The sequence below is a fragment of the Terrapene carolina genome, unplaced genomic scaffold (genome assembly GCF_002925995.2).
Source record: "Terrapene carolina triunguis isolate 2854851 unplaced genomic scaffold, T_m_triunguis-2.0 Scaffold633, whole genome shotgun sequence".
In the NCBI taxonomy this organism is placed as follows: domain Eukaryota; kingdom Metazoa; phylum Chordata; order Testudines; family Emydidae; genus Terrapene; species Terrapene triunguis.
This window is the reverse complement of record NW_020664984.1, coordinates 1882825-1909694: the sequence shown is the minus strand read 5'-3', so window position 1 is coordinate 1909694 and position 26870 is coordinate 1882825. Positions and strand designations below refer to the sequence as shown.

The following is a 26870-nucleotide window of genomic DNA, read 5'->3' as shown; positions in this document are numbered from 1 at the left end:
CTTATTATTATATTTTTATAAAACCATGTAGACTGCACAACGTCACAGAGAACACGGGAGCGAAGGGCAAACGGAGAGAACAAAGATGCAGGTGTGCTCAAATGTATGTATGCAGAGGTGGGCGACGGTGAGTTTTTGAACAGAATTGGGAAGAGAGCAAATACACAGCCATAAGATCCATCAAGGGAAACACCAGACTGAGTAAGAAGACTAAAGGACTTGGGGATGGATAGGAATTCGAAGGACAGATGGTGACAGGGCTCATCTGCATACAGAACGAAGACCCCAGGGAAGATAGGAAAAGGAGAGCAAGATGTATGAAGGAACAGTTTCCACCAGCAAGAAAGTTGCCTGCTATGGAGTTATTCTCAGCTTCCATGGTGCTGAAAAGGTCTATGGCTTTGTCTACAAGATCCTGGGCAAGGAATGAATTTCCACTGGTGAGCGGGGTCAAGCATAGTATGTACACGTGTATTATATCTATTTATGTACAAAGGGCTAATTCAACAGGAGATGCATATTGTGGATGGCTCAACAGTAATAAGAATCAGATTGGGATACTTACAGAAGGGGGTGGGGGCAAAAATGTGCTCAGAAAAAAGGAAAACAGGCATAATCTATACACATTTTGGACACCTACATATACGGTATGCCTTAGTGTGTACCATACATTTACACACATTCATCAAAAAAATCGAGATGTGCATGTAACCTAAAATAATCACGTGCACTAACTTTCCTCTCTCTCTAATCCCACCGCACTGTTACTAGCACTCGCTGCCCTCTCGTGTGTGTGTGACACAAACATCTCACACTTTGGGTGCAGTATAATAAATTTATTAGTGGTGATGATGATGATGATGATTAGGGTTAGGGTAGAAAGAACTCTTAGGGGGTCAAGTTAAGGTGAATGAGTTTGGAGGAGAAAAGTTCACTGTAGAGGAGTCTTGAAGGAGCAGTAAAGAGGAGGATGAAGAGCACTGCAGGTGGTGTGGAGGACTGCAATGCTTTTAGAGAGAATAAATTACAAATCAAGCAAAGCTTCATATCCTTTGGTTGCCTGAGATTCTGCAGGAAGGTGCTGGGGTATGAGGATGTATGCACAAAGAAAAAGAACAGGGATTAAATACATGGCCTAAATACAGTGGATTAGAACGTATAAAACAAAGCACAGTTTAGTTGCTAGAAGCTAAAAGCAGGAATCAGCTGGTGGTAAATGCCACACAGAGCAAAAATGGTTGATAGAGAGAATCCTCAGTAGAATCCAGTGTTAGCAAAGGAACTGGTGACAGGTAAGAATACAGAGGTCCAGAAGCGCTGAAGACAGTTAGTTGGGCCATGCTGAAAAATGGAGCGATATTGGGAGCGAATCAAGTTTCTTGCCATACAGGGGAGGCTCCTGTTTCAGCTAGTTCACAGAAAGTGTGCCCCTGCCACAAATGGCTAATAGGACACCATTAGAGTACAGTTTTTCCTCATCAGGGTCCTAAACAGAGCCATGCTGCTGAAAAGTACCAGGCATCCCACTCATTTCAATGGACGTCCAAGAAAACTGCAGTCACTACCATTGTTTGTGGTCATTGTATATATGTTTATCTGTACCGGTGAACAAATAGACATTTCACACAAGACTGCTCACTGTTGTATTAATTTCAATGGACTATATGGGTCCAAAGAGTCAGAGGCGTTAACATGACCGTGCCACTGTCCAACATTTAACAGTGTTAAACAAGGTTCACGGTTTGGTATACAGAGACCTCAGCCTCCTTAGCACCAGGGTAAACACGCCTTTAAAAGTCTTTTTAACCTTTTGTTAAAGATACGGAAAAAGTAAAACTAGTTAAAGTAAAGTATTAAATAAGGCTTTTATTTTAACCATAAGCCTTATTCCCTTTTCCTTTAGCTGTAGAGAGATTTTATAAAGGAAAACCCGTTTGTTGGACAGTCCGTTAGATGGTATTAACTGCCCTTTTGGGGGGAAAGAGAAGTGAGTTGAGATGGGCTGGAGATGTTATTGTTAAAGTCCAATCCTGTTTCCTAGAATACAAGTCAAGACAAACATGCACAAAAGGGGAGAACAGCAAAGACAGAAAACGCAACTTCTATCTATGGTGTTGACTTTCACTTCCACCCTCAGTGCTGGAAAAACAGTCCCACAGAACACGGTTTTATCAGCCGTTCCGAGACCTGGCAAACTTCTCCCAGCATCAGGCTGTTTGGGGCATTGCTTTTAGCTGGCTCTTTTGTCACCTGCTCACAACAGTGTTGCAAAAGATACAGCATTGGCCAGCTAAGCCAGACTCTCATTAGACAGCAAGAAAAAAAGGAGATGGATAGGAAAGAGAAGAAATAAGGAGGGGAAGGAAAAGGACACATTGGTGGGGGGGTGGGGTGAGGAGGGAGGGGAGAAATTCTCACATCTCAGGTGGTGTTTGGGATTCAGCTGGAGCCAGTGGAGGTGGTGATGTCATCTGGATTGCTCTCTTGGCCTGGTCTGGTCAGGACGTCTCTCAGGATCGGGATGTCAAAGGCCCAGTGGTATCAGAGTGGATGCTAGGGTCCCATGGTGGGGCTAGCAGCCATGAAGGTGAACCTCATTCCTTCCCCTTCTTTCAGTCCGTAATTTGTGTGCTTGTTCTCCACTTCCCCCCAGAAGTCTGCTTTTCAGGACCCCAAAGGGAAGTGATGGGCGGAATAGCTCATCCTCGCATTATTTTGTCCACCAGTTAGGCCTAATTTCAGTTAATTGATTTTCAGTCCCACGTTTCTTATGTATCTTAACACAGTCCCTGAGTTATATCAGGAGGCCATTTTATTCACAATAATCCAGTCCATCTCCCTTTTACACCTTTTCCTATCAACATTTGTGTGTGATTGGAACATTGATCCACTTTCCCACGGTTGAGATCACAATTAGAGGTAAACTTGTAGGCACAATTATAACACTACCACCTCCTTTCTCATTTCCCTCCTTCCCCACTACTAACACGTTTGAGCATCCAATGAGAAGTTAAAATTATATGGCAGACTTGTAAATCCTCAAAGGATGTCTAACTATTAACGAGTGTCGTCTGTTTCCACGTGCAGGAATTACAGGCAGTTTTAGTCCATGGTAGAATCTTCTCAATTGCTCTAAGTGGCAATGAAATCACTCTCATCCCTAATTTTGGTACATCTGTTGGTGTTAACACAAACACTGGTCTCTCATTCTCCTCCAAAAGGCTATGAAATTTGCCCCAAGGATAAAGATTAAAAGATGGATGCAGCGACAAATGGAGCCCTGAGTGTAGTTTTTGTGCTTCTGAATTTAGGGTCAGACTCTGGCGTAAAAGATCTGGCTGGTGAGAGAGAAATATTAGAAGGCACATTGATAGGGCTAGCGCAGGTGGGCAAACTTTTTGGCCTGAGGGCCACATCAGGGTTCCGAAACTGTATGTAGGGCTGGTGTAGTGTATTAAATTGCTCCCCATAGGAATGTGCTACTTACGGGGTACTACTTACGGCTGCCAGTCCTGGTGCTCCGCAAGTAGCACATTCCTACGGGGAGCAATTTAATACATTACACGTGGCGGCTTTCACAGCCCCACCGCCCAGAGCTCTGGCAGCACGGCGAACTCAGGCTCCAAGGGAGGGGGAGGGGGCTAGGCTCCCCGGCCAGGAGCTCAAGGGCTGGGCAGGACGGTCCCGCAGGCCAGATGTGGCCCTCAGGCCAAAAGGTTTGCCCACCTCTATGCTAGCGGCTCCTAAGACCAAGGATTACTCAGCCAAAAGGGAACTCTAATTATGGACACATCTCTTTCTTTCTTGATATTTTAGAGCAGTGGTTCTCAACCTTTCCAGACTACTGTACCCCTTTCAGGAGTCTGATTTATCTCGCATACCTCAAGTTTCACCTCATTTAAAAACTACTTGCTTACAAAAGTATCACAGCTCGCTATTTCTGAAAAATCGCTTACTTTCTTATTTTGTCTGTATGAAATTTTAGTTTGTACTGACTTCGCCAGAGCTTTTTATGTAGCCTCTTATAAAACTAGGCAAATATCTAGATGAGTGATGTATCTGTGACGTTGTGCAATCTATATGGTTTTATAAAAACATAATAAGAAGTGAATATAATGTAACTGGAATATGCTTCATGCAAAATTTCTCTTGTAAGGTATCATTACAAAGCTTATAATCTACTGAGTGTGATCATCCTATTTGTATAAATGTACCACTCTTGTATCTAAAACTAGAAATATGAAATATAACTCTGAGGGCCTATTGTAATTATGTAAAGTGTGGGCCATTAATAGTGGTTTGGAATCTTGACGACTCCCATTAATCAGGACCATTGTCTGCAGATGACTGTGTTTACCTGTTAGTCTTCCTGTATATGTGTGTGCTGGCAAGTGAGTAATGAAGTCTTGCAGTGACATGTGATCATGTCACCTGACCTGGAATCCATCTTTAACCTGGTGCTTTTCCAATGAGGGGGGTGGAAACCCAGAGGGACAAAGGGTTCCCGCCTTATGCAAAAGATATATAAAGGGGTGGAAGAGAACAGAGGGAGGGAGAAGCCATCATGAAGAATCCCCTAGCTACCACCTGAGCTGGAACAAGAGCTGTACCAGGGGAAAGAATTGTGCCCAGGCCTGGAAGGTGTCCAGTCTGAGAAAAACTTACTGAAGCATCTCTGAGGGTGAGATTGTCTGTATTTAGTTTGATTAGACATAGATTTGCGCATTTTATTTTATTTTGCTTGGTGACTTACTTTGTTCTGTCTGTTACTACTTGGAACCACTTAAATCCTATTTTCTGTATTTAATAAAATCACTTTTTTCCTTATTAATTAACTCAGAGTATGTATTAATACCTGGGGGAGCAAACAACTGTGCATATCTCTCTATCAGTGTTATAGAGGGCGAACAATTTATGAGTTTACCCTGTATAAGCTTTATACAGGGTAAAACGGATTTATTTGGGTTTAGACCCCATTGGGAATTGGGCATCTAAGTGCTAAAGACAAGCACACTTCTGTGAGCTGTTTTCAGGTAAACTTGCAGCTTTGGGGCAAGTTATTCAGACCCTGGGTCTGTGTTGGAGCAGACGGGAGTGTCTGGCTCAGCAGGACAGGGTGCTGAAGTCCTGAGCTGGCAGGGAAAAAAGAAGCAGGGGTAGTCTTGGTACATCGGGTGGCAGCTCCCAAGGGGGTTTCTGTGATCCAACCCGTCACAGTATCCCCCTAGAAAACCTCTGTGTACCCCCAGGGGTACATGTACCTGTATAACACAGGCCATAGAACTTCCCCCCTGGCAACATTCCTAGAATATATCTTGTAGAAAAACATCCAATCTTGATTTAAAAATGGTCAGTGATGCGCCATCACAACCCTTTGTAAATTGTTGCAATGGTTAATTACCCTCACTGCTAAAAATATATACCTTATTTCCAGTCTCAATTTGTCTAGCTTCAACTTCCAGACATTGGATTGTGTTAATCATAGAATGATGGAAGATTAGGGTTGGAAGAGACCTCAGGAGGTCATCCAGTCCTACCCCCTGCTTAAAGCAGGACCAACACCAACTTTCTTTGCTAGACTGAAGAGCCCATTATCGAATATTTTCCCCCATATAGATACTTTTAGACTGTAAGCAAGTTACCCTTTAACCTCTTTGTTAAACTAATTACATTGAGCTCTGAGTCTATCACTATAAGGCATATTTTCTAATCCTTTAATCATTCTCATGGGTCTCCTCTGAACCCTCTCCAACTTATCAACCTCTTTCTTGAATTTTGGGCACCAGAACTGGACATAGGATTCCAGAAGTGGTTACAGATGTGAAGTGGGCATGGTTTTCGGGAAAATATGACACCTAGCTACAATTCTCAGGAAACTGAATGGTCCGTGCCACATCCTTTAATGCTTTCTCCTTCGAATGAGCTATGATCAGCATATTGTTTAAGATGTGTAAAGGTCATCTGTAGGGACATTAATGCAGTACTTTGTAAAATACCTTGAGTACTATGTCAGACCAAAACGCAAAGCCTTATACTGGAGTTGAAGATCCTTACAAGAAGAGAAAGGTAAGAAATTATGATGGGAAGGCCAAACAGAGGCATGGCAAGTAGGTCCCTTGAACTTTGGCCAAAGTTTCAATAACCCGTTTCACAATTTCCATATTGAACTTGAATTTGCTCAATGACTTTCAAACCCAACACTGCTTTGTTGAATTTCCCCTTTAACAGCCAAATTATCAAGGTAGTGAGAATTTCAGAGAATGACCCCGCATCCCCCAAATTATCAAACTGAGCCAAACTGAATCAAAATTCAATAAAAACGTCCGTTCCTCTAATGCTCTGGACAAAGAGGAGCCCGGAATTCCGTTTACTTCAAGAGGCAGAACAAATCTTACAGATGTTTCAAGGGGGTGTGCCTGAGCCTTCAGATGCTGACAGGTCTGAGCTGCATCCACAACAATAGAGAACAACTCCTCACTGCTGGATTGCCAGACATTTTAAAGTACAAGAAAGTAAAAGTTTTCAGATGAAATTGGAAGTCTTGTGACAGGAAGGCTGTTATCTGTCAATAAGTAATAGATAATGTTGGGCATATGTATAGAAAGAACTGAGTTATGGATGTCTAAAGGTTACTTTTCCAAACCCAGACAAAGACATGGAATGGGAAGAGCAGATGATAAGCTCTCTAATGAATTAAGATGTTTAATATTTGGAAGGGGTGAATTAGCAGCTCTAATGATAATTTTTTCTCATGAAGGGGAGGTTGAAAATGTTTACAAACACCAATTGTGTGGTTCTGTATTTCAAAGGACTACTTGGGGGAAAACTGGGACACAGAGATGGAGGACTGCTTGGAATTAACTCTGGAAGCCCTTTAACATCAAAGAATTTGACATAGGCTTAGGAGCTTTAAAAGGCAGGAACCAGGAAAGATCTTTGGGACACAGAAGGGAAAGGTCGTGTCAGGAGTGGTCAGAGGTGAATGATTGATAGAGATGTAAGATTTTCTTTTCATTTTACTGTAATTAAGCTGAGAATACCTTATTATATGGTTTAACTTATGAGAAGTTCACATGTAGGGATGTTATGCAGATTGTTTCTCTTTGTTTTACTATCATGTTCTTGCCATTTTTAAGACAACTTGTTTTTAAGAAAACTACTTTCGTATGGGTAATTTCACGCAGACAGCCCATAACCACTCAACCATTCAAGGTCTCAATAAAAGACACGTTAGAACTGGTATCCTCTCCTAGTGTGTTGCACAGGGCCATGAGCAGATAAACACAAAGGAAAGCCCAGTAACCAAGGAGAAGATGCAAGTACGGAGGGGTACATGTGACACGTTGATAAGGAGTCAATGAGGTGTTAGCTATAGAGGGTGGCTGTGACAGACGGCAGGAGTGGTATGGAAAATAAGAAGAGATGAAGGCATGGATGAGGATTTGAACAGAGGTGAAATCAAGGCAGTGGTAGATACGTGCAACATTGCACAGGTAGATTTACAAATGTAGGAGATGGAAGGGGAGGAGAAGAGCTCATACGAGTAAATCAGTGAAGGAGATAGAAAATGGTTCCAGGACAGATGGAATGAGGAGTGTACAAGGTCAAGAACCAAATGAGGGTTGCACATAGTGGAGACAAGAGGTCTTGGGTGAGGAAGGAAGTAAAACTGCTAAAGAGAAGCCCATCTATCTTTAACAGTCTGCAAGGCTTCCAAGATTTGCTTGAGCAAGGTCTGAAAGGGTTCGTATTTTTACATGCAATATTTACGTATATTAATACACCACTGAACCATTTCATTATCACTGTAGCATTTTATATCCTTTAAGAAAGGTCACATGAGGAAAATACACATGGAAGAAGGTGGCATTGCCTCTACTGACCAGGGATTCTACTCGTGTTCCCTTTGTGACTCCACACACACCAATAATTTCACACTAGTGCTGAAGAAAGCAAAATTATTTCAGTGACATGTGAAGCCAAAGGTATGGTTCCTGAATGGTTGAGGTTGGAAGGGAAGGGACTTGCTCCTGTTTTGTCTTCCTAGCATAACATTCTCTTACTGAGAGCAATTAATACTCCTTGTAAGATTTTATGCTGGAAAAACAAGCATTTTTTGTCCATTTTGCTTTGTTTTCCCTTGCTGCTTAGCTCTGTTCTAGCTAGGAACGTTCCAGTACATCTTGGCTAATAGCCATTGATGGACCTATCCTCCGTGAACTTTTCCAGTTCTCAACTGATTTATACTTTGGACCTATCACACTATCCCATGGCAACGAGTTCCACAGGTTAGTTGTGTGTTGTGTGAAAAAGTACTTTCCTCTTGTCTGTATTAAACCTGCTGCCTATTAATTTCATCAGAGGACCCCTGGTTTTGTATTGTGTGAAAGGGTAAGTAACACCTCCCTATTAACTTTTTCCATACCACCCTTGATTTTAACATAATCTCCCCTTAGTAAGCTCTTTTCTAAGATGAACAGCCCTAATCTTTTTAGTCTCTCCTCATACAGAAGCTGTTTCAAACCCTGGACCATCTTTATTGCCCTTCTCTGAACTTTTTCCAGTTACACTATATCCTTTTTGAGCTGGGGAGACAAGAACTGGACACAGTATTCAAGACGTGAGAGAACCATGGATTTATATAGAAAAATATAATTCCAGTGTCTTATTTTCTATCACTATCCTGACAGTTCCTAACATACTGTTCGCCTTTTTGACTTCTGCTGTGCACTGAGCAGACGTTTTCAGTGAACTACTGATGGTGACTCCAAGATCTCTTTCTTGGATGTAACAGCTAATTTATAACCCATTATTGTATATGTATAGTTGGGGTTATTTTTCCAGTGTGAATTACTTTGTGCTTATCAACACTGAAGTTCATCTGCCATTTTGTTACGCAGTCATCCAGTTTTATGAGACCCCTCTGTAATGCCTCACAATCTGCTCTGGACTATCTTGAATAATTTTGTATCATCTGCAAACTTTGCCACTTCACTGTTCATCCCCTCTTCCAGATCACTAATGCCTATCACCTATACATAAGAATGGCCCTACTGGGTCAGACTAAGGGTCCATCTAGCCCAGTATCCTGTCTTCTGACAGTGGCCAGTGCCAGGTGCCCCAGAGGGAATATTCCGAAAAGAACAGGTAATCATCAAGTGATCCATCCCCTGTCGCCCATTCCCAGCTTCTGGTAAACAGAGGATAGGGACACCATTAATAGTAATATGATACATCGAAGATTAAAGAAACATCAGGCAACTGTTAGCTTTGCATGTTACAAACCTTGGCAGTCCACACATGAGCGAGGGGAGGGGGTGCACAATATTTTGGGCGAAGGCTGTAGTGCTAAATGAATAACAAGGTTTCCACGTGAGAAAATCTATGGAGCCAGCGAATATAGCGAAGAACGAGGTGATAAACAGTTGCATTGGGATCAATATAGGCACATTCTGGCATGCTTACTTATTGGGCTGCAGGGCTCCTCAAACTGGTTGGTACATCTGTGTTTCTTATTGACTATACCCAGGAGTGGTTTGAATGAAAAATTGGAGTTTAATGAAATTTAAAATATAATTTTACTGCCCTTTTAATTTCTCATAAAATCAGCAGTTAAAGGACTTTAGAGATTATGGAATTGTTTATTTTATGATCTAAGTATTGTAAAAAACAATCTGGTTTAACAAGCACCGGACTATGTTACACTGGTGAAAAACACTTTTGTAAGAAAAACGAAACAGCCTTCTTTTCTCTTTTTGTCGCAATGTCCAAATCTGGGTCATTTGTGGTTCCAACTACCTCTGAGATATGCAAGGTTTGGAAAAATATCAAAAAGCAGGGGGTCCTAAAACATAAAAAAGAATAGTGTGCATAGAAGTAGGTTAAACGCCACATATCAAACTCATTGTAAAATTGTAGGTTATAAGAGTGTCCTTGAAGACAGCACATAAAGTCCTTTGCAAAAAACAACAACAAAAAATGACTTTTCTATAACCATGGGCATTGCCTCTTCTATTTGTGGGTCCACAGGTTTTTTTTGTTTTTGCTTTAAAAAAAAAAGAGGAAACATCTCTATTGGTTACAACAGACTGGAACTGGACCGCTGGGTTTAGTTCTGACTACTACAGCACTTGTCTGTGTCCTTGGGCAACTCACTTAACTTCTCTGTGGCTCAATTTACAATATGTACATAAGAACAGTCAGACTGGGTCAGACCAAAAGTCCATCTAGTCCAGTATCAAGTCTTCTGACAGTGGCCATTGCCCCAGAGGGAATGAACAGAACAGGTAATCATCAAGTGATCCTTCCCCCGTCGCCCATTCCCAGCTTCTGACAGACAGACGTTGGGACACCATCCCTGCCTATCCTGGCTAATAGCCATTGATGGACCTATCCTCCATGAATTTATCTACTTCTTTTTTGAACCCTGTTATGGTCTTGGCCTTCACAACATCCTCTGGCAAAGAGTTCCACAGGTTGACTGTGTGTTGTGTGAAGAAATACTTTCTTTTGTTTGTTTTAAATCTGCTGCCTATTAATTTCATTTGGTGACCCTAGTTCTTGTGTTACGAGAAGGAGTAAATAACACTTCCTTGTACTATCTGTGAAGGTCTTTTATGTCTTCATATAAAAGGTGCTATAAATGCAATGTAGTAGTAGTAGTATCATTACTAGTAATAATAGGAAAACATTTCAAAGTGACTGGTGACCTTCTGCAAACTGCAGACATGTCACCTATACCTGCAGACATGTCACTGGTAAAGCTGAACAAAGAACTTTAAACTCTTCAGCAATTAATACATCTTGGGAAACTGTTCTGCACCTGGGGGGAAAAAATCAATGTACCTTTATGTGTAGGTTTGGTTCCTTATAAAATTTTCTTCAGTGCTTTGTCCAACCTAATTTTAGAAGTCTGAAGCAATGTGGTTCCCATCACTTCCTTTGAGGGACAATTCACAGGATGACAGATCTCATGATTCACAGGTTTTGCTCCAATCACTAGCCTAATATGTTCGTTAGAACCTGGCAGCTCGATTCCTGCTTACCTTGCTCACACCAGAAATCCTGCTGACATATATTGGACTACTCACATGAGTAAGGTGGCAGGATTTGGCCTTTCATGTTTCCTTAAATTTATTTAAGGCCCTCAGAATGCTTTCTCTGCCAAGGTTTTTAAATAAAGTGCTTTGAAGCACTATCCAAAAAACGCTAAGTACATTGCTTCTCAGGAAGAATTTGTAGTACAGACTGGGAATTCCACGATGATCATGTCTGGGTTTGGTGGTGCAGTGCTTGGCCCTAGACATCTGCCTGATTATTGGTTCAAGGTAAGTGGGTGATATCTTTTACTGGACTAACTTCTGTTGGACGAAGGGTCCAGTTTTTGAACTACACAGAGCTCTTCTTCAGGTCCGGGGAAAGACCTGAAGAATTCCTCCTCCTCTTCTTCCTTCTCCAGACCTGAAATTTTTTTTCAGCATAGTACCTAATCATTATGCAAAGACACACACACTAGGCATTTTTTAAAAATGTGATCATGGACGAAAACTCTAACACCTCAAGATCCCATACCACTGAAGCCAAAGGGAGCGATGTGTGCTTTGCATATCTGTAAAACCAGCCTTTAATTAAATACCGAGGGTAATTAATACTTCAGGTGTGGAGGGCAGGGGCAGGAACAAGGCAAACTGCATCACTATTGGAGATGATAAAGCTGAGCTTTGCACCTAAACTGACAAGTAGACAGAATTCTTGCAAACAAATTTATTTTCTTAGTACATTGGCTATCCAGTGATTGATTTTTGTTTGTTTTTTAGCATTGCATTAAAATCGGGACAGGCTGCTCCTCAGAGGAAGATTCAAATTATTCACGCTGTCAGCAAAAGCACCAGACAAACAAATAGGAGAGAGGGCTTTTGGTCTTCGCAAAGGAAGAATGACCTACGTCTGCGTTTACCATTCTCAGTGGCAAACAGCAGGGTTGACAGTGATGAATAGGAAGGTCAGGACAACAGCATCTGTCTCAATTTTCCTGACTGAGATGGCATCTCAGGCCTTGGTTGGGCGGAGCAGGTCGCCTGCCCCTGCTGCTCAGGTTGGCGGCACCTGCTACTGAATGTCTGAGTGCTCCTGATTTTGTCTCACAGAACAATTGCCTCCAGATCTCGTGGAATTTAAGGAATCGTGCTTTTAAAACCGATATTAAATGTCATCCATTTTCCTTAGTGTTTGGGGGTTTTAAGAGGGGGGAAAAAAGCTGCCGCTTAGTGACCCATGTTAACGAATGGGAAGAAAATTCGACAGGGTTACGAAGTCCATTTTCAGCCAAGCGAAAGAAAGCTAAATTATTATTAATGACAGACGCTTCCCATTATTTTCAGCAGCGTAGACTGGCCCTCCATGAACCCAGATGTTGACAATTTGGGATTGAAAACAACTTTTTCAGGGCCATAACCATCACTAGACTTTTACATGTGGAACTGTTGCAAAATTCAGATACGGTTCACACTGCTTGGGGCCAGATCCTTCCTCAAGGAGGATTCCAATAAGAATGTTGAGAATTAGGAAAACGTTAAGGATCAGGCCCTCAGACAGAAGAAACTTAACTGGGTAACCAGCCAGGGAACTTATTTAACCTTGATAGCGAAGGTCAATGGTTGCTGATTAACTGAAACAGTCTTAGCAACATTTGTGTTTAACAGGGACATTTGGACAGTATCAAATGGTACTCACTTAAAGAGAAGGGACATTTCAAGTTCTGATTTCTTTATATAAAGGTGTTACCAAATAAAGATTATAATACACAAGCATGAAATGCAATCAATATTTTCTCAGGGCCTGGTACTACTCGCACTGAAGTCAATGGCAGTTTTGCCACTGAGTTTAACGGGAGCAACATTGGACTGACAGAATGTCCCAATTCAGGGGGCTCTGCTGTAATGAGATTGTGCCACAGACCTTTGCCAAGACACGTTCCCAATCCTAACATCAACCTTCTGGCTTTCAGCGTCCCAAGAGAGCCACAGGGGTGGGTATTTTGAAAATGCCACAAGTGAAAATTCTAACCCAAGTTGCGTTTTTTGTTTCTGAAGTTAATTTAAAAAACAACAACAACTATTTATCAGCCCATGCAGAGGAAATTTACATTTGCATCAAGCAGTGTATCTACTGCAGAAGTGGATCATTTGATACTATCACAAATGCCCAGGGATGTAATGACAGACACATTACATGGTATGGAGATGAAAGTTGGCATATAAATGGTCACTCTGAGGCAGTAATTTTCTCCTAAAAAACCCTAGTGGCTCTGTTAAAACATCTTTCCGCTGCAGTTGCAGAAGATTTGGGATGAGGTTTCAGGTCTTGCGTTTGGATACTCTGACTGAACAATTGCTTGATTTTATAATACGAAATTTCACAGAAAATTAGTCTGTACTGCAAAATGGTGACTTTTTGTATATTCATAAATGATTTGAAAATATCCTTATAATTTAACTTGGAAAAAATGTCAACTGAGCATGTGCACCGTATTTTACCTCTGCTATGAAGGAAACAAAATGGTTCCATCGGTTCTGCCCTGCATTTTACTAACCCCTATGTACACCTAGATAATGAATTACTTGGATAAGGCTTTGGGCCTAATGCAATGTTTACACCCAGTTTTTAGCCAGGCAAACTGAAATGGTCTTTACAGGAAGTTTTCCTGAGTAAGAGTTCGGTAAGGACATCAGGATTCAGTCTATATAGATTCACACGCATTCACGTGACACCTGGACATTCACATTGTGCCTGTTTCACGGACACTGCACTGCATCCCAAGAAACCCTAAACTTGATATAGGGGCAAATTCTGCTCTCAGTGTAAATCCTTAACCTTAAATTAATCTGCACAGGTGTCACTGAAGTCAATGGGGTTGCACAGGGCATAATCTGGTCTGGAAAAAGCCCATTACTTTAGGGATGATGCATGAGAAGGAAAGAACAGAGATGGAGCATCATAGCCCAAGTTGAATTTGTGGGGCTGGCAGTTAGAGAAATCTTACCTTGCTAACTGAACAAACTATACATTGAAATCAGTGGGACACAGTGATTACTTAACCCTGCAATGTCATTTTCACAAAGTCACTTTTTTAGGGTAGAAGTGCATTTTAAGCGAAAGATCTAAGGCTTTTTACAGGGTATGTGCATAATTATGCTGCGTACCATCAATATAGTCTAGGTCGACTCCTACCTATTCTCCTCACTGCGAAATCAAATCATTGCGGAGAGTAATTAGGCAAAGCATCATAATCGCTTAATGAGGAGAATGATTAAACTATTATCCACGCCTGCAAATCCTTGGTGTATGCTTGATATCACCTACTGCTATACCACCCAGTACATTTTTTAAAATGTTCACAACTTATTCTGAATGCAAATGTCATGGATTCAAACAGGCTAGAAATAAGAAAGACCTATCAGATGACTAGCCCATCTCCTTGCCAATGCAGGACTAGACCCTACAGCATATTTTCTAGTGTTTTGCCCAGTCTTGCTTTAAACACTCCAAGCAATTGGGCTTCCACAGCTTGTCCTTCAGAGAATTTTTTGCCCTGCCAGGTGAATGCCATTGAATAACAGTGAGATACTGTTATTCAAAGGACAGATAGGAAAATAAATGCAAATTGTTAGCCAAATATATACATATTAGACATAGCACACACCACATTATTATTGTAATATACAGCGCACACGGGCAGTTATGTTCACAAATTATATTATGCCTTTCCCACAATGTTGTTCACTTCCATTCATGCAAAAAGTAATACCCATAACCCTTTGCACAGCTGAAGTCAGCAGTGGCACGGGCAGATACAAAACCCTGTGAAAGGCGAGATGCCTGAATGTTGTGTCCTAGTACAGGTTGGGATGTACTTCTATGGCCTAACTAGTACTTGGAATGCAGTATTTAAAACAGAGATAAGGAAGAAACTGGTGGATACAAGAAAACAAAACAAAAAGCTGGTTGGTGGTTTAAGTCTTGGGTGATGTGCAAAGTGCTATCTAAACCCGCAAACAACCCTACAATAGATATAGCAAGTTTAAAGGCATATTTTTTGAAGCACTCTTTCTGTTTCAGGCGAACTGAACACTGTGAGAATTGCTTCCCAGAAGGAATGGTAAAGTAGGAACTCTCTCCGTTCTGTACTGTACCGCTTTGTCTTTGATAATAACATTTAGCATTTCAGTTAATTGTTCTCTTACACATTCTTAACGACAAACCACAAGGGTAGTCAAGCAACTGGCCATATTTTAGACAATAAAATAGAAAGGGATACTGCGGAAAATGAAGTCTGTAAAGGTCAGGCCAAGAAGCGTGTTTGTAAAGTGGGGAACCCCCGTACAGAAGTTGCCTCAATAGTATATTTTCAACCGATGCCTATCATCACCCTGATCACATCCAGGGCCGGCTCTAGGATTTTTGCCGCCCAACGCAAAAACAATTTTGGCCGCCCCCACCCCCCCCGGCCCCGCCTCAACTGCGCCCCTTCCCCAAATCCCCAGCCATGCCTCCTCCCCCCAGGCTCTCAAGCCTGGGAGGGAGGGGGAGCAGCGGCGCGCGAGCGGCAGCGGAGGTGAGCTAGGGTGGCCGAGGCACATTTTTAGGGGCGGCATTCTGGCGCTGGCCATGCCGCCCCTAAAAATGTGCCACCCCAAGCACCAGCTTGTTTTGCTGGTGCCTAGAGCTGGCCCTGATCACATCTTATATCCCCTCTCCTCTCCATTTTTAAATGTAGGCTCCTAAGAGGCAGGGACTGTGTCTTCCTCTGGGGCTGGAAAGTGCTACGGCAAAACAAACAGTTGCTTCCTTTCAGTAGATCTTCAAGATGAACCCAAGAACCACCACTGTCCTAGCAGCAAGCCCCAGTGCCCAACGACTAAACAAGGTACAACAGGAGAAATGGAATGATTTTGTGCCTTACGTTCACACTCCTCTACATCCAGGTTGAACTGCTGTAAGGCCCCCAATGTAAGCTGCCTCACTTCAGCTTCTAGCAGCAGCTGCATCAGTGAAGTGGATAAGTGTTTGCATGCAGACATACATGCAGTCTGAGCCACCTTACCCTGGAAAATAAAAGGGAAAGCATTAAGGACATGATGCATAGGATCCAAATGGGACCAATCTGTTCACCTGTTAAATCAAAAAAGTACTGTACATTCCGCCCACCTTAAAGAGTCCCCTCTGGTACTTGGCATTTATATGGTTCCCAGATGTATGAAACCTTATTGTAATGATCCTCATTAAAAGGATTCCTTTTTAATAACTTGAAAGAAGCTACAGCAGGGCTAGATCCTGCATGATAGAAGAGGCTGCCTAAGAGCCCTCACTGCTGAAGACCATCCTGTTTAGTGCATTCAGCGCCTCTCTGTATCAGTCATGGATCAGCGTTCATGTGGCACTCCCCATCAGTACTCAGCCCGGGCCCGGGCAGCTAATGATCCAACCAGTGGACCAAATTCGATGATGAATCCTGGTCACGTGCCATCTAAGGCACGTTGTGCACACGCTAAGAAGAATACCTAAGCAATGCCCAACAGCTAATGGGTACAAGTTACAACATAAGCTTATTTGGCACATTATCTTTCATGAAAACTGCATGCTTTAGAGAATTTACTTAGTTCCTAGGCCAAAAACAATAGCACCAATTGTATTAATAAGTACTGCAAACTCAAATCAACAAATGAACCAGTAGCTGAAGATATGTAGAGTGGGATTTTCAGAAATGTTTAGTAATGGCCTAACTCCGTTCGCATTAAATTCAACGGGAGTTTTATTATTGACTCCAGTGGGAGCGGAGCTAGGCCTAGTGCTGAATTTCTCCCCAGATAACACACGGAATCCATAGTATGGTGCGGCTCTAGCGCCATTCTCAGGCACTGGTTTGGATGAGAAGCAGAGTGGGGGTAAGCCCGTGGCCCACTGTAGGACGCGCACACTCCTACTGTATATAGCTGTAAATGTAAAGTCCATACTAAAGACTGGCTCTAGCAAGCTTAGTGCTCTTCAACCTTCTTCTGATGCTATCTAGGTTCCTTGCAGACACAAACAAGGCGCGAGCTGAAGGAAATGTCATCGAAGGAACAAGGTAATTGAAATAGCTGTGGTTATCCTGATAGAATCACTCCCCTGGGGGAATCCGAGGCAGTTGGCTGCACCTCCTGTCTTGTCCCACCCTAGGGAATGTGATTATCAACATTCTGCTCCTCTTAAACCATCTCTAATTCACCAGTGATTAATTAACTGGTGATGCCTACAGGGAGGAAAAGTAACTCAGCCATTATGATGTGAAGGCAGCAGTGACTGCTGCTGTGCACTAAAGCAAAGCCAAGTGCTCGGTGCAGACATTTGAAAACCTTCTTTAGCTCCAGCATGAAAAACATAAATGACAGCAAGTACAAGTGGCCAAGACCGCTCCGATAAAGATGCAATCCTGCCTATACTCATAGGCATTAGGATTTTCTCACATTAGTTAGGAACTATTCCTCTTGTACATATACACAATTTAAACTCAAAAACATAAAACATGACCCATTTCCCGGGCTTTCAGTTTAGCCACAAGTCCCCCCCCAGTTTCAGGGCTCTCTGCATGGGGAAATGTTCTGGTATAATTATACCAGTAGAGCTGTGTCAGTGTAAGTCACCATGGGGATGCTCTCTTTCGGGATTCAGAGTGCCTTTTTTGGTTCCACTTAAACCATTTCCAGAGAGACAAACTAAACTGAAAAGGGAACTCTAGATCCTGAAAGAGAGATGTCCACACGGGGAGATATACTGCCACAGCTTTACTGGTATCACTGCTTAAAGCACAGTATAATTATATTGGTATAGCTATCCCAGTAAACTTTCTTGTGTAGAAAAGCCCTAAATCTCTAGTCCTGTTTCTTGGTGGAATGAAGGAGAATTCAATAAGAAACAGGATCAGAGTTTTAGGGCTTTTACACACATGGAAATTTACCAGTAGAATTGCTTATAGCACAGTATAAATATACTGGTACCACGATGTATATAAACTTCATGTAGAAAAGCCCTAAAACTCTGATCTTGTTTCTTACTGAATCCTCTTTCATGCCACCAACTATGCCACATATACTGTCCCCCACATTACCTTCAGCTCCCTTGTGCCTGTTCCAACATTTGTAAAATAGGAATGATGCTTATCTTTTGTAGAAAGACAATTTGAAAATGATGGATGAAAAGCCCTCCATGAAAGTTAAGTACGATTATTTGTGCAACAGGATTTAGGGACGGTCACACTGAGTGTTTTGTTGCACTTCTTTTTACTGCTCAGTTTAATAGTTTGTAAAAGTTGTAAGGTAATTTTTTACCAACGACTTAAACCTCTTGAGATTTGTTAGTATATTATTAAAAGCTTACATTGCTGTTAGCTTCAACTGCTACAGGAACTAACGAGAAAATTCTTATTAAATCTTTAACTATTATTTCCAACACGTATTTTCTTTAGGCCTTGCCAATTGAAATTTCATTCTTGAAGAACAGTTGAGATCTCAACACAGGAAAGACAGTGCCAGGTACAACTGCCTGGAAAGGTCAGACAATAAAATGACTGGAGTTAATCGTATGCAGTGGTGTAGCAGTGCTGCTCCCAGGATTTGAGAGAGACCAGGTTGGTGGGGTAATATCTTTTATTGGACCAACTTCTGCTGGTGAGAGAGACAAGCTTTCAAGCTCTTCTTCGGGTCCGGGAAACGTACTCAGAGGGTCACAGCTAAATACAAACTGGAACGGATTGAACAGGAGTACTTGTGGCACCTTAGAGACTAACAAATTTATTTGAGCATAAGCTTTCGTGGGCTACAGCCCACTTCATCGGATGCATAGAATGGAACATATAGTGAGGAGATATATATATACACACATACACAGAGCATGAAAAGGTGGGAGTTGCCCAACCAACTCTGAGAGGCCAATTAAGTAAGAGACAAAACTTTTGAAGTGATAATCAAGATAGCCTAGTACAGACAGTTTGATAAGAAGTGTGAGAATACTTACATGGGGAGATAGAGTCAATGTTTGTAATGGCTCAGCCATTCCCAGTCTCTGTTCAAGCCTAAGTTGATTGTATCTAGTTTGCATATCAATTCAAGTTCAGCAATTTCTCGTTGGAGTCTGTTTTTGAAGCTTTTCTGTTGCAAAACTGCCACCCTCAGGTCTGTTATTGAGTGACCAGACAGGTTAAAGTGTTCTCCTACTGGTTTTTGAATGTTATGATTCCTGATGTCAGATTTGTGTCCATTTATTCTTTTGCGTAGAGACTGTCCGGTCTGGCCAATGTACATGGCAGAGGGGCATTGCTGGCACATGATGGCATATATCACATTGCTTAGCCTAAGCAGTTAACACATATTTTAAGGGACCATTCAAGGTGAAGTGGCCAGTTAATTCCCCCCTGCAATGAGTAATCTGGGCAAAGCCAAGCACAAACTACTAAGATGCTTGCATACTAATGTAAGGAGCCGGGGACCAAAAAGGAGGAACTAGAACTCCTGGTGGTGCAGGAAGTAAACCAGATATTATGGGGATAAGCGAAACATGGTAGAATAGTAGTCATGACTGGAATACAGGCACTGAAGGGTATGTGGTGTTCAGGAAAGACAAATAAACGTAACGGTCGTGGAGCAGCACTATATATTAATGATGAGGTAGACAGTAAAGAAATTAGAAGTGATTAAATGGATCAAATGGAATCTGTGGTCAAAATCACTGAGGGAAAAAAGGTAGCAGAGGCTTCACTGGGATAGTGCTTGGGGTGTCCTACAGACTCCCAGGATTCAATTTCGATATGGACAGAGACCTCTTAAATATTTTAAATGAAATAAATGCTACTGGGAATTGTGTGATTCTGGGAGACTTTAATTTCCTAGATATAGATTGGAGAACAAGTGCTACTAATAATGGTAGGGCCCAGATAGTCCTGGATGTGACAGCTGAAAGATTTCTTCACCAAATAGTCACCAGATCAATGGCAGAGATGATGCCATTTTAGATCTATTATTGGTAAGTTGTGAGGATCTCAGAAAAACTGGTCAGAAAGAACGGCCATAATGGGTCAGACCAAAGGTCCATCTAGCCCCGTATCCTGTCTTCCAACAGTGGCCAAATGCCAGGTGCCCCAGAGGGAATGAACAGAACAGGCAATCACAAAGTGATCCATCCCCTGCCGCCCACTCCCAGCCTCTGGCAAACAGAGGCTAGAGACACCATCTCTGCCCATCTTGCCTAATAGCCATTGATGGACCCATCCTCAATGAATTTATCTATTAACTTTGGTTGAGTGATTCAGTTAATTCAGTTTAAACTGAGTGGCAGGATAAACAAAAATAGGTCTGCAACTAGGGTCCTTGATTTCAAAAGAAGAAACTTAAAAAAATTAAGAGAATTGGCTAGAGAAGAAGTAGACTGGATTGAAGAACTCAAGGATCTAAATGTGGAGGATGCTTGGAATAACTTTAAGTCAAAGCTGCAGAAACTGTTTGATGGCATCACAAGCAAGGGAATAAACTGGACAGGGAAGGGCTAGAGACCAAACTGGATGAACAGATTATTAAGAAGAAGCAGAAAGCCTACAAGGAATGGAAGAAGGGTTGGATCAGCAAGGAAAGCTCTCTCTTAGAGATCAGAAGGTGTAGGGAAAAAGTGAGAACTGACAAAAGCCAAGGAGAGCTAGACTTTGCAAAGGAAATGAAAACCAATAGTAAAAGGTTCTTTAGACATATACATAAAAATAAAACAAAGAAAGAAACGGGAGCGCTAAGCACTGAAGATGGGGGTGGCGATTAAAGATAATCTAGGTATGGCCCAACACCTAAACAAATAGTTTCTTTACATTTTTAATGAGTAATGAAGAGCTTGGGGACAGTGGCAGGGTGGCTAATGGGAACGAGGAGATGGAAATAGAAATGACCACAGCCAAGGTGGAAAACAAACTCAAACAGTTTAATGGGACCAAATCAGGACACTCAGATAATCTCCATCCAAGAATATTAAAGGAACTGGTACATGAAATTGCAAGTCCAACAGCAAGGATTTTTAATGAATCTATAAACTCTGGGGTTGTACTCTGTGACCGGAGAATTGAAAATATAGTACCTATATTTAAGAAAAAAAGTGATCCAGGAAACTACAGGACTGTAAATTTTACCTCAATTGTATGCAAAGTCTGAGAACAAATTTTGAAATGGAGAGTAATTAAAGGCATAGAGGTAACCAATAATTGGGATAAAATACAATATGGTTTTGCAAAAGGTTGATCGTGCCAGACCAACTTGATTTCTTTCTCTGAGAAGATATCTAATTTTCTAGACAAAGGAAATGCAGTAGATCTAATCTACCTGGATTTCAGTAAAGCATCTGATATAGTTCCACATGAGAAATGAGTTAAATTGGAGAAGACAAGGATTGATATGAGAATTGAAAAGGAGAAAAGGAACTGGGTAAAGGGGAGATTACAATGGGTCATGCTGAAAGGTGAATTGTCAGGCTGGAGGGAGGTTACTAGTGGACCATAAGAACAGCCACACTAGGTCAGATCAATGGTCCATCTAGCCCAGTATCTGGTTTTCAGGCAATGGCCAATGCCAGGTGCTTCAGAGGAAATGAAGCAAACAGGGCAAATATTGAGTGACCCATCTCCGGCTGTCCACTCCTAGCTGTTGACAGTTAGAGGATAGGGACACCCAGAGCATGAGGTTGTATCCCTGATCATCTTGCATTGATGGACCTACTCTCCACAAAAGTTCCTCAAAGGTCAGTCTTGGGACCAATCTTATTTACCATTTTCATTAAATGACCGTGGCACAAAAAATGGGAATGTGCTAATAAAATCTGAAGGTGACACAAAGTTGGGGGTATTGCCAATACAGAGGAGGACTGGAATATACAAGATCTGGATGACCATGAAAACAGGATGAAATTTAATAGTGCAAAGGACAAGGTCATGGCACTTAGGGACTACCAACAAAAATTTTTGCTCTAAGCTGGGGACTCATCAATTGGAAGTGATAGATTAGGAGAAAGACCTGGGGTGTTTTGGTAGGATGGCTATGAGCCATCAACGTGATGCGGCTACAAAAAAGGTTAATGAAATCCTAGTAAGCATCAGGCAACATTTTACCAGTAGAGATCGGGAAGTGTTAGTACCATTATACAAGGCACTGGTGAGACTTCATCTGGAATACAGTGTGCAATTCTGGTCTCCCAGAAAGATGAATCCAAACTGGAACAGGTGCAGAGAAGGGCTACTAGGATGATCAGGAATGGAGACCCTACCTCATGAGAGGAGACTTAGGTGCTTAGCTTATTTAGCCTAACAAAACAAAGTCTGAGGGGAGATATGATTGCTCTCCACAAATACATCAGAGGGATAAACACCAGGAAGACAAAGGAGTTATTTAAGTTAATGGCCAACGCTGGCACAAGAACAAATGGACTTAAACTGGCGGTCAATAAGTTTAGGCTTGAAATTAGATGAAGGTTTCTAAACGTCAGAGGCGTGAAGTTCTGGAACAGCCTTTCAAGGGGATGAGTAGAGGACAAAACACCTAACTCGTTTAATGACTGAGTGATACATTTATGGAGGGATGGTATGAGGAGGTTGTCTGCAATGGCATATGCCCCATCCACAACTGCTATTAGCAAATATCTCCAATGGTCTGAGATGCGACGCTGGATGCAGAGAATTATTTCCCAGGTGTCTCTCGCTGGAGGGTCTCATCCACACGTTCAGGGTCTAACTGATTGCTATATTTGGGGTTGGGAAGTAATTTTCCTCTGGGTCAGATAGGCAGAGACCCTGGTTGTTTTTTCCCCATCTTTCTCTGCAGGGCAGAACATGTGTCACTTGCTGGTTTGAACTAGAGTAAATAGAGGATTCTCTAACTTGAAGTCTTAAAATCAAGATTTGAGGACTTCAGTAACTCAGTCAGAGCTATAAGTCTGGTTTTCTAAACCTTTTATCATTTTTGTCCGTCTCCTCTGGACTCTCTCCAATTTGTCCACAACTTTCTTAACGTGTGGCACTCAGAACTGGACACAGCACTCCAACCGAGGCCTCACCAGTGCTGAGTAGAGCAGGACAATTTCCTCCCATGTTACTATACCCTAAATATTAGCCTTTTTTGTAATAGTATCACGTTGTTGACTCATTAAATTTGCAACCCCTCCCAGCTTGGTGGCATCCACAAATGTTATATGCATACACTCCAGTCCTTTATCTAAGTCATCAGTGAAAATATTGAATAGTTTTGGACCCAGGACAGACACCCGCAGAACCTCACTAGATACATCCCCCCCAGTTTGACAGCAAAGCATTGATAACTACTCTTTTAGTATGGTCTTTCGATCAGTTTTGCACCAATTTTATAGTAATTTCATCTAGACTACCATTTCCTAGTTTGCTTATGAGAATGTCATGTGGGACTGTGTCAAAAGCCTTACTAACATCAAGACATATCACATCTATCCAACTACAACTTTTGCTCTTATCCATCAGGCCAGTAACACTGTCAAAGAAGGAAACTAGAATGGTTTAGCAAGAAATGTCCTTGACAAATCCATGTTGGCTGTTACTTATCACTCATCTTCTAGGCGCTTACAAACTGATGGTTTAATAATTTGTTCAATTAATTGTTTAATAATTTGACAAGATGTGAATAAGCCATCTTGTTCAGAGTGGCATTATTTTCAACTTTTTTCAATGAAAATAATAATCAGAGCTAAAACATTAAAATATTGAAGACACTAATTTACAATGCTGTTCTCCTCTTGAAAAGTGGCTACTGCGTATGTAAAACTGGCATCTTCCTCAACCAACAGACAGGCTCTTCATGGGCATTTTCATGCCTAGCTGCTCATACTTTCCTTAACAAAAAAACCCAACCACAAAATTCTTCTACTCAACACAGCTATGAGAGCGAGCTTGACTCTTCTCCGTCTAATGCATTAGCCAAATCATGACCGGTGTACATCTCTACAACCCCACTTACGTCAATGGAGTTGCAGTGGTGTAACTGACAACATAATTTAGCCTGCAGAATCCCAAAAGATGAAAACAAACATGATGTGGGAGCAAGATAGAATCACAGAATCATAGGGTTGAAAGGGACCGCAAGGGTCATCTAGTCTAGCCTCCTGCCAAGATGCAGGATTTGTTGTGTCTAAACCATCCCAGACAGATGCTATCCAGACTCCTTTTGAAAACTCCAATGAAGGAGCTTCCACAATCCCCCATGGCAGTCTACTCCATTCTCCTACTGTTCTGACAGTTAAGGAAGTTTTTCCTGAGATTTCATCTAAATCTGCTACGAATCATAGAACATCAGGGTTGGAAGGGACCTCAGGAAAGCCATCTAGTCCAACCCCCTGCTCAAAGCAGGCCCAATCCCCAACTAAATCACCCTAGCCAGTGTGCTTTGTCAAGGCTGACCTTAAAACCCCATTGCCTCTTGTCCTACCCTCTGTGGCAAAAGAGAACAACTTTTCTCCATCTTTTTCAAGTATTTGAAGACCGTTATGTCCCCCACCTTAATCTCCTCTTTCCCAAACTAAGCATACGCAGTTCCTTCAGCCTTTGTTCTCAGGTTCTCCAGCTACTCTTCAACTCCCATGATATGAAAGGGGTTTGTTCTTTAATAGGAAAACCAGGGATTTGTTGGTCAGAGTTTGAATTCCATCTGTTTCAGAAGAATTATGATGGAAATTATGAAGGAAAATAATGGTAAGGAAATGGTCTGATAGAGGCTGAAGAAAAAGTAAGCTTAGGGAGGTGTGAAAAACCAAGCTTTCCTTACGGAATATGGTCAAGGACGTGCAGGCCATTGGGACCTGGATCCCATTCATCTGGCTGAAATACCAGCTCACAGGAAAGCTACCACTAGAATAGAGAAAATATTATAAGCAACCCACCTGAGGCTTTTAAAAAAGGGAGCACTGAGAGTCTTCCTTGAGGCTTGACTAAGATCCTACGGCTGAGAAGGACATTGCACCAGAAGATAGATGGAGATAGGGTGTTTTGATGGGCAAACAGATTTCCCCACCCACTAGAGGGGAATGCTAACCGCTAAGCAGACTTCCAAGGATGCCACCTTCTCCAGACCAAAGCAACAAGGTGGGGCAAGTAAGTTTCTTTTCCCTGCACATTTATCATACCCCCATAGTCTCAATCTAATGCATTTTTTTCTTGAGGTGCTTTCTTTAATAATCTAACAGGTTTTGCTTGCCTGGTTTGTTCTCAGGTTTTCCAGCTACTTTTCAACTCCCAGTGGCAAAAGTTCCACTTAATTCTAATGGAAGCAGGGTTGGTTTTTAAGGTTTTTTGTATCAATTGAAGATTCACTGCCACTCTACATTTCAAACCTTCTCTGGCTAAGAAAAGCTAGACAAAGCTCTCTTTAGAGCCTGTCAAGTCACTCCTTTGGCCACAGGAGTCCTAGAGAAGTGATATGGGGTGACCTCAGTCCCATTGCTGCCCCACAGTATTCTGTTCAGATTCTTCTACAGCCTTTATCATCACGGTAGTTGAGTGCCTGCCAGAAATGTCCTATACAACTTGACTAATATCTGTTACATGGCTTTTTTCTTCTCCCTTCCTCTCTCTATGAGGAAACTGTGTGGATATTTAAAAAAAATTAAGCTTACACACACACACACACACACACACACACACACATACACACACCCTATGCTATTAACAAAAGGCTGATCAAAGAAGTGCACCTTGCACTTGGAGTGAACAGTGGTGAGGTTGGTGGTGGTTCTCGATCCTGAGGTCCTTCATTCCAGAGAGTTGGACCAACACCTAAGAAAGCTGTCATTGCACAGACAAGCTTAACCTTTGTGGTAGTCAGTTCCACTCTGCCTGAGGAGTCGAGCTGACTATTGTCCTCATCCTGGAGCTTCAGGTGACTTTTTAAGATGTCCTTGGGCCTGAACATGCCTGAAGATAAGACCTAATGCCTTGAGTTTGGCAGTATCTCTCTGAGACGCTAGCGTAGAGTGGACGATAGCTCTAATATACTTGCACGGGCCTGTGTTGCTGAGGAACTATGCTGCCATGTTCTGAAGTAGCTGGAATTCCCCAAAGGCTGATGGTTTCATGCCCAGGCAGATAACATTGCTGTCGTATAGCTGAGAAATGAAAAAGGCACGTATTACTGTGTATGATGGAGTATTTTAGCAAACCTCAGTATGACTGAGAAGAAGCCAAAGAAACAAAATCTGATCTTGTGAGGTCAATGCGTAGACCTAATTAACGTTTTAAATAGTGTTATCTATGTATACGAACTATTTTACAACTATGATGTTTCCGTTAATCCATAGAAACTAATATTTTGCTCTCATACTAGCTTGTGCTTAAATTGCAGAACTCACAGATTAAGCAGGTTCAAGATGCTAAAGGAAATGGTATTAGCAATTCAATAGGTAGCACTCGACCTTGTGATTCAGAATTGAACCAATGCCTCAGCACAGTAGTGAGTTCTGTGCTGCTGGAGGGGCACATTTCAAATATTTCAACTTATGGTCATTAAAGACCTTGTGACACTTTTTTTCCCTACCTGGATACTGCCATCATTTTCAGTTGTATGCAATATTTTGCTTCATTTCCTGCCCTAAACTGGTTTGTAGTACTGCTATATAGTGTTCAAAAGCTGCTGTGTTTGACTCCACAGACGGCTGAAGTTCTTCTATATAAAAGTTCTCCAAATTTGTGTAATTTTTAGATACAATTTTAGATGACTGGACACTGAAATCATCTAAGCATTATCATCATCAATCAACATTTAACAAATGCAGGAGCGAGAACATTAAGTATATAT

The 26870-nt window shown here is 41.8% G+C and overlaps 1 protein-coding gene across 1 annotated transcript in view; it reads right to left on the bottom strand.

Annotated features, from left to right (window-relative positions):
* EXOC6B (exocyst complex component 6B) overlaps positions 1-26870 on the bottom strand; it is a 326512-nt gene that overhangs the window by 7366 nt on the left and 292276 nt on the right. The window contains exon 19 of the mRNA XM_026659543.1: positions 15962-16103. Within this exon, the coding sequence (XP_026515328.1) occupies positions 15962-16103 (142 nt within the window). The remainder of the gene's footprint in view (positions 1-15961; positions 16104-26870) is intronic.